The 8,776-nt window shown below is 43.6% G+C and overlaps 1 protein-coding gene across 3 annotated transcripts in view; it reads right to left on the minus strand.

Moving 5' to 3' along the window:
• TMEM45B (transmembrane protein 45B) overlaps positions 1–2,909 on the minus strand; it is a 42,910-nt gene extending 40,001 nt beyond the window's left edge. The window contains exon 1 of one of the 3 annotated variants that reach the window (XM_017524283.2): positions 2,722–2,801. In XM_017524283.2, the coding sequence (XP_017379772.1) occupies positions 2,722–2,776 (55 nt within the window). In that variant the 5' untranslated portion in view covers positions 2,777–2,801. Of the gene's footprint in view, positions 1–951; positions 1,013–2,721; positions 2,802–2,828 lie in introns of those variants that run through there. The other 2 variants (XM_017524498.2, XM_037736123.1) reach the window with 2 other exon arrangements.
• Between the last annotated feature and the right edge of the window lie 5,867 nt (positions 2,910–8,776).

Here is an 8,776-nt window from a genome sequence, read left to right on the forward strand (position 1 = left end):
TATACCAAATGAGAGAGTTTCTAAATTTAGATTCTAACAGTTTAAGTCAGAAAATAAGTGTTCAGGAAAAACAAATCACAATCTTCCATCACAAAATTCAGAAAAACCACCCTGGAGGTGGCTGTGATATTCCGAAAGGAATGCTGGTTTGAGTTCTGGCTCTGCCATTTAATTACTGGGTAACCCTGGGTCGCATACAGAATATCTCTGTTTCTATCTCCTCATTTTAAAAATATGATTCTAATCTTAACTCACAGTGCTGGTTACAAACATCACCTTGTGCTCTGTAAAGCCCCGTTATGATTTCAACAACCAGCAAGGTAATGGCTTATGATATCTAAGTTCTGGTAAGGAGAACAACGGGGGTGTGTGCCTTGCTATCTTCAGCTGAACTCTGCATCACATACAGGAGGCTGATGGACCTTTTGACTTTCCTTTTTCCTCCAGTAGTGTAGCTAGTGGCCATTTAACTTTTACACAAGAGAACAGAAAAGAAAGACAGAATTCACTAAAATTCAAACAGTCTCTGTGTTTGCTTCTAGCTTCAGTGAAGGTTTCGGGGAGAGGGCTGGCTGGTTAAAAAGGTAGAAGCTGGGCCGGGCGCGGTGGCTCAAGCCTGTAATCCCAGCACTTTGGGAGGCCGAGGCGGGTGGATCACGAGGTCAAGAGATCGAGACCATCCTGGTCAACATGGTGAAACCCCGTCTCTACTAAAAATACAAAAAATTAGCTGGGCATGGTGGCGCGTGCCTGTAATCCCAGCTACTCAGGAGGCTGAGGCAGGAGAATTGTCTGAACCCAGGAGGCGGAGGTTGCGGTGAGCCGAGATCGCGCCATTGCACTCCAGCCTGGGTAACATGAGTGAAACTCCGTCTCAAAAAAAAAAAAAAAAAAAAAAAGGTAGAAGCTTAAGAGTTCAAAGAAAGTGTGAGGAGGACAGCCAGCACTCACCTGTGGCCTCTAATTGTTCATATTCAGTATGGTCTCATATTGGGAATAGTCTAGTGTTTGTCTTATGACCTGTCTATAGAAACAAATATGGAATGTGTCTGCAAGTACCCATTATCTGATGACAAGCTAGTGACTTCACTTCTCTTACAATAAAAGTTTAGCAATAGCAAGGACTTTGGCTAGGGGAGTGACTCTACGTGTGGTGAAACTGTCCTCACCCATTTTACATTTGAGGCAAAGAGATAATCTTTTGATTACATCCAACACAGGTAACATCTGTACTTTGAACAGTTAAGTACGGCAGTCAATGTCTAACTGAACGTAGGGGGAGATAAGAAACAGAAATAACTGGTGCCAAATGTGAGTTTTAATAGCTTCGCCTACGCCATCAAACCATCGACCAGAAGCGTAAGTGAGGAACTCACAGAATAAATGGGAACAGGTGTGGCCTGAGGATAAGTAAGTGGGGATACTGTTTCCATCTTCATGAAGATTCGAGAGGAAATCAAAGCTCTTTAAAAAGAAGGAACTGGAATGCTTGCTCCTGTAATATCAGAACAAATAATGCACAGCCAGAGGTCATGCCTCGCCTTCTGCTTATCTCAAGCACCTCTGCTTGTAAAATCAGTGGGCCATATTCAATAATACCTTCATATCAGCTTCATATCTTTTCCCAGAAACCCCAGGAACAGAGGGTGCCAATATCCTTATTCAACCAAGAAGCTCGCAGTCACGAAGAGCTAGGTCTGAAGCCACTGGGCCCCTACCTCACCATGTGTCCCGATTCTTTCCATAGTTCCCCGCTGCGCAGTAACCAGGTTATACTGAAGCTGCATGTCTGGTTAAAAACAGTACACATTTCTCATGAACGATAAGCCATCCTTCCCATTAAAATGAGTGTAAAATTGCAGGAAAAATGCTGTAGGCAGGTCTGTTTGGAAAGCTATTCGACCCTAGGAGACAAAAAGGTGTGGGGGCGAAGAGGAAAACGGCAGACATCGCAGAATACGGTGGAAGAGAACGTGAAAGAGGTGGCCATTTCTGCAACTTTTAGGAGAGCTACCTGTCCTCAAATTTTGAAAGGGTTTCTATTTCTTAAAATGCTAGGTTTCCCTGGCTGAAACTCACATCTTTCTTCCGTCTAGGGCTGGATCAAAACTTCGGAGGTTATTTCTCTGGTCCTAGACAGGGCCACCCCCGCAAATTTCTCCCCCACGGCGCCTGACATCCGCTTCCATCCATTACTCTATTAGCGGAAGCTAAGCGCTGGCTCAGGGGACTTTATCCACCGCTCAGTGTTATTAGATTCCAGGCTTCCCGGCCTCAGGAAAAGATCTAGCTTGAGTTTTTGTGGCTCGCACCTAACTAGGAGAGGCAGTCGGGGTACCAGTGCACAGAGCTATGTGAGCTGTGACTGGACACAGCTCAGGGGCCAGATGGAGCCATCGCCGCGGGCGCGCGTTCCCGGACCCACGGGCTAGACGGAGGCCGGGGGCTTCACACCTTCCCTTCACCCGGTGGCGGACCTGACTCGGGGGACTGAGCAATATGCATTCCAGGGCCGCTGCCAGCCAGCCAGAGGCGCTCCCGGGCGGTGGGAGTAGTGGGCGCACCCGTTCTGCAGCCCGGAGGGGGCCCCAGGTGGGCTTCCGAGACACCAGGGCCCTCCTACCCCGACCCGCCCTCCTCTAGAGAAGCCTCCATCCCTGTCCAAGAGCCCCTCCCTGTGCGTATCTCCTCCCTGTCCGCGAACCCTCCGACGCAGGTCACCTGAGAGCCGGAGCCCCCTCTCCATCACAGCCGAGCTCCTCGGCGGGACCCCCATCCCTTCGAGCCCTCCTCCAGATTCCAGCCCCCTACGAGTACTGACCTCTGACCTGTGCCCAGCGCCTCGCAGCCGTCTGCAGCCCGCGCTGCGTGCTAAGTGCGGCCGCCCAGGAGCAGGTGCAGCTCCAGGCCCGCCCCGCCCCGCTGCGCCCCGCCCCGCCCTGCTCCTCTCCGCCCTGCCCGGCAGCAGCCAGTCCCCTTTCCAACCTTGACCGCCTTTCCCGGTCCGGGCCAGCGTGCCGGGCCTCTGTCGTCCGGCCCGCGCTTCCTCCACGCCCTTGATCTTCCCTTGGAGATGTCTCTGGTCCCGGGAACTCCCTAACTCAGGAGAGGCTGGTTCCTGGGTCACCAGGAGGATTGCAACCAACCATGACCTCCTGGAATGCAAAGCGATGGCAGGGCTTGGGAAGCGGCGAGGACCCCGAGCAGAGGCTGTGGCCCCGGAAGAGTGTTGCCAAGCCAGGCAACCAGTGAGAACACACAGGAGAAACAGCCACGGATCCGGGACAAACGGATCACCCTCCAGCAAAGGAAGAAGGCTCCAACGGTACATCGGAGACCACAATCCAGGTTTTCTAGTTTAAGTTTGGTGGCTAAGTTTGAGTGTCACATAGCTCACTCCTTCATTCATTCATTCAACAAATCTGCCGTGTGCTCATCTGATGGCAGATCTGACAGGCAGGCATAGTTCTAGGTGCTGGCGATAGAGCTGAGAAGGAGAAAAGTCCCTGTCCTGGAGAAGGGGCTTCCTGCTGAGGAGCGCGTGACTTTCTTTGTGATATTGTGCTGTCGCAGCAGCGTCCTTTTCTGTAAGCTACAAGGCTGGCCACGTGGAATGGTTCTGCACTCTGTGTGTTGCCCATCAACCCTGTGCACAATATGAAATAAACACAAGCTCTAAGGCGCCATCTCAGACCTACTGTTAAGAACCCAGGGGAGGCGTGCTGGCTGATGCACCTATTAAAAGCTTCTCAGGAGGCCTAGGGAAGTCGGGATTGAGAACCATGGATCTAGATCACTAAGATGCCTGGCAGCTTATTCCCCACTGTTGAGGGCACTGGCAATCAGGAAAGGATTCATGGAAGAGATGTTTGTATTCGGGCTTAAAAGCAGGGTCATAGATACACATTCGCAGTGCAGAAGGACGCAGGATCCAATGGGCAGCCTCTTGACCAAATAGCTCTCCCTTTCTATAAAGTCAGAGAAAGTCACTTTGAAGGATAAGACGTTAACTGGAGTAGGTCTTTCCCTGGTAAAATAGAGTGAATGAGATCTGGTGGGAGATGGTAATGGCCAAGAGGCAGTGCCATCAGTTAAAAGGATAATGGAGTCATGCACCCTATTAGAGGGAGGATGGGCCACAGCCAGGAGCTGGGAGGGCATCTTTTAAATTTGTCTTCAGCTCGGGAACTTATAACACACGTCTTATACTAGCACTTGCTCACACCCATTGCTTTCGAAATTGTTGATAGAGTGACGTCCTGGATATCTGTTACCCTGGGAGAGGCCGTCGTCTGTCACCAGATCCCTTTCATGGACAGATGTTTTCTTTAGTAATATTTACTTTGCCTACGATGATGAAACAAAGGTGTGACCTCTTACCTGTATAGTTACTGGTTGGTAGAGATGCTTGATAATATTAAAAAATCTAAACAAAGAAAATTATTTCTGCCTCAAAGTATAATAACCGGGTGCCTCAAAGTATAAAAACCAATTGTGTGTGTGTGTGTGTGTGTATGTGTGTGTGTGTGTGAGTGTTTGAGACAGGGTCTCACTTTGTTACCCAGGATAGAGTCCAGAGGTGCGATCATGGCTCACTGCACCCTTGACCTTCCAGCCTCAAGAGATACTCCTGCCACAGCTTCCTAAGTAGCTGGGACTGGAGGTGTGCACCAACACCTTGGCTAATGTTCAAATTTTTAAAAAAAATTTCGATAGTTTTCTGGGAACAGGTCATTTTTTGTTACATGGATAAGTTCTTCAGTGGTAATTTCTGAGATTTTTATGTACTCATCACCTGAGCAGTGTACCCTGTACCCAGCATATACTTTTTTATCCCTCATCCTCCTCCCTCTTTCCCCTGAGTCTCCAAAGTCCATTATATCATTCTTACACCTTTGCATCCTCATAGCTTAGCTCCTGCTTATAAGTGAGAACATTTGATGTTTGTTTTCCCATTCCTGAGTTACTTCACTTGGACTAATGGTCTCCGACTCCATACAGATTGCTGCAAATGCCATTACTTCATTCCTTTCTATGACTGAGTAGAATTCTATGGTGTAAATATACCACATTTTCTTTATTAACTTGTTGGTCGAGGGGCATTTAGACTGGTTCCATGTTTTTGCAATTGTAAATTCTGCTGCTATAAACATGAATATGCAAGTGGCTTTTTCATAAAATGACTTCTTTTCTTCTCAGTAGATATTCAGTAGTGGGACTGCTGGATCAAATGGTAGTTTTACCTTTAGTTCTGTAAGGAATTTCCATACTGTTTTCCATCATGGTTGTACTAGTTTATATTCCCACCAGCAGTGCAAAAGTGTTTCCCTTTTCACCACATCCACACCAACATCTACTATTTTTTGATTTTGAAAAGTATGGCCAGTCTTGCAGAAGTAAGGTGGTATTTCATTGTGGTTTTTTAATTTGGGTTTCCCTGATAATTAGTGATGTTGAGCATTTTTTCATGTGTGTGTTGGTCATTTGTATTTCTTCCTTAGAAAACTGTCTATTCATGTTCCTTGCCCACTTTTTGATGGGATTATTTCTTTTTTTTTTCTTGCTGATTTGTTTGAGTTCCTTGTAGACTCTAGATATTAGTCCTTTGTCAGATGCCTAGTTTGTGAATATTTTCTCCCATTCTGTGGGGATGTCTGGTTACTCTGCTCATTATTTCTTTTGCTCTGCAGAAGTGTTTTAATTTAATTAAGTCATATATATTTATTTTCGTTTTTGTTGCATTTGCTTTTGGGTTCTTGGTCTTGAACTCTTTGCCTAAGCCAATGTCTACAGAGTTTTTCCAATGTTATCTTCTAAAGTTTTTATGGTTTCAGGTCTTGCATTTAAGTCTTTGATCAATCTTGAGTTGATGTTTGTATAAGGTGAGAGATGAGGATCCAGTTTCATTCTTCTATATGTGGCTTGCCAATTATCCCAGCACCATTTGTTGAATAGGGTGTCCTTTTCCCACTTTGCATTTTTCGCTTTCCTTGTAGAAGGCCATTTGGCTGTAAGTATTTGGCTTTATTTCTGGGCTCTCTATTCTGTTCCATTGGTCTATGTGCCTGTTTTTATATTGGTACTGTACTGTTTTGGAACGGTATAAACCTTGTAAGATGGTTTGAAGTCAGTTAATGTGATTCCTTCAGATTTTTTTTTTCTTAGTATTGCTTTGGCTATGTGGGGTCTTTTTTGGTTCTATATGACTTTTAGAATTGTTTTTTTCTAGTTATGTGAAGGATGATGATGGTACTTTGATAGGAATTGCATTGAATCTGTAGATTGCTTTTGGCAGTATGGTCAATTTCACAATATTGATTCTACCCATCCATGAGCATGGGTTGTGTTTGCATTTGTTTGTGTCATCAGTGATTTATTTCAGCAGTGTTTTGTAGTTTTCCTTGTAGAGACTTTCATCTCCTTGGTTAGGTATATTCCTAAGTATTTTTTCTTTCAGCAGTTGTAAAAGGGATTGAGTTCTTTATTTGTTTCTCAGCTTGGTCACTGTTGGTATATAGTAGTGTTACCGATTTGTGAACATTGATTTTGTATCCTGAAACCTTACTGATTTTTTTTTAACCAATCTTGGAGCTTTTTGGGTGAGTCTTTAGGGTTTTCTAGGTATACAATCTTATCATCAGTGAACAGCAACAGTTTGACTTTCTCTTTACTGATTTGGATGTCTTTTATTTCTTATGTCTGATTGCTCTGGCTAAGACTTCTATTCAAACTATGTTGAATAGAAGTGGTGAAAGTGGACATCCTTGGCTGGTTCGAGTTCTCAGGGGGAATGCTTTCAACTTTTCCCTGTTCAGTATAATATTGGCTGTGGGTTTGTCATTTTATTACCTTGAGGTTTGTCCTTTCCATGCCAATTTTGCTGAGGGTTTTGATCATAAAGCGATGCTGGATTTTGTCAAATGCTTTTTCTGCATTGATTGAGATAATAATATGATTTTTATTTTTAATTCTGTTTACTGGATATGTCATATTTATTGACTTGTATATCCCGGCATCCCTGGTATGGAACCCACTTGGCCATTGCTGTATTATCTTTCAAAAAAATTTTTTTTCATAAGTTATTGGGGTACTGGTGCTATTTGGTTACATGAGTAAGTTATTTGGTGGTGATTTGTGAGATTTTGGGGCACCCGTCACCTGAGCAGTATACACTGCACCATATTTGTAGTCTTTTATCTCTTGCCCCCCTCCTACTCTTCCCCTCAAGCTCCCAAAGTCCATTGTATCATTCTTACGCCTTTGTGTTCTCATAGCTTAGTTCCCACATATCAGTGAGAACATACAATGTTTTTTTCTGCATTCCTGAGTTACTTCACTTAGAATAATAATCTCCAGTCTCATTCAGATCACTGCAAATGCTGTTAATTCATTCCTTTTTATGGCTGTGTAGTATTCCATTGTATATATACATATATTCCACAGTTTCTTTATCCACTCATTGATTGATGGGCATTTGGGTGGTTTCCACAATTTTGCAATTGTAAATTGTGCTGCTATAAACATGCCTGTGCAAGTTTCTTTTTCAAATAATGACTTCTTTTCCTCTGGGTAGATACTCAGCAGTAGGATGCTAGATCAAATGATAGTTCTACTTTTAATTCTTTAAGGAATCTCCACACTGTTTTCCATAGTGGCTGTACTAGTTTACATTCCCACCAGCAGTGTAGAAGCGTTCCTGGTTCACTGCATCCATGCCAACTTCTACTGTTTCTTGATTTTTTAAATTTTGGCCATTCTTGCCGGATTAAGGTGGTGTCTCATTGTGTTTTGATTTGCATTTCCCTGATCATTAGTGATGCTGAACATCTTTTCGTACGTTTGTTGGCTATTTGTATATCTTCTTTTGAGAATTGTCTGTTCATGTTCTTAGCCCACTTTTTGATGGGACTGTTTTTTTCTTACCAATTTGAGTTTGTTGTAGATTCTGGATACTAGTCCTTTGTCAGATGTATATACTGTGACGATTTTCTCCCACTCTGTGGGTTGTCTGTTTACTCTGTTGACTTTTCCTTTTGGTGTGCAAAAGCTTTTTAGTTTAATTAGGTCCCAGCTATTTATCTTTGCTTTTATTGCATTTGTTTTTGGGTTCTTGAACTTGAAATCCTTGCTAAGCCAATGTCCAGTAGGGTTTTTCTGAGGTTATCCTCTAGAATTTTTATAGTTTCAGATTTTAAACTCTTTGATCCATCTTGAGGTGATTTTTTAATAAGGTGAGAGATGAGAATCTGGTTTCATTCTCCCTCATGTGGGTTGTCAATTATCCAAGCACCATTTGTTAAATAAGGTATCCTTTCCCCACTTGTGTTTTTGCTCGCTTTGTCAAAGATCAGTTGGCTATAAGTATTTAGGTTTATTTCTGGGTTTTTCATTCTGTTCCTTTTGTCTATGTGCCTATTTTCATGCCAGCACCATGCTGTTTTGGTGACTACGGCCTTATAGTATAATTTGAAATCAGGTAGTGAGATGCCTCCAGATTTGTTCTTTTTGCTTAGTTTTGCTTTGGCTATGTGGGCTCTTTTTTTTATTCCATATGAATTTTAGAATTGTTTTTTCTAACTCCGTGAAGAATGATGGTGGTATTTTGATGGGGATTGTGTTGAATTTGTAGATTGCTTTTGGCAGTATGGTCATTTTCACAATATTGACCCTACCCATCCATAAGCATGGGATGTGTTTCTATTTGTTGGTGTCTATGATTTCTTTCAGCAGTATTTTGTAGTTTTCCTTGTAGAGATCTTTCGACTCCTTTGCTAGG

The sequence above is a fragment of the Cebus imitator genome, unplaced genomic scaffold (assembly GCF_001604975.1).
Source record: "Cebus imitator isolate Cc_AM_T3 unplaced genomic scaffold, Cebus_imitator-1.0 Scaffold0, whole genome shotgun sequence".
NCBI classification, from domain to species: Eukaryota; Metazoa; Chordata; class Mammalia; order Primates; family Cebidae; genus Cebus; species Cebus imitator.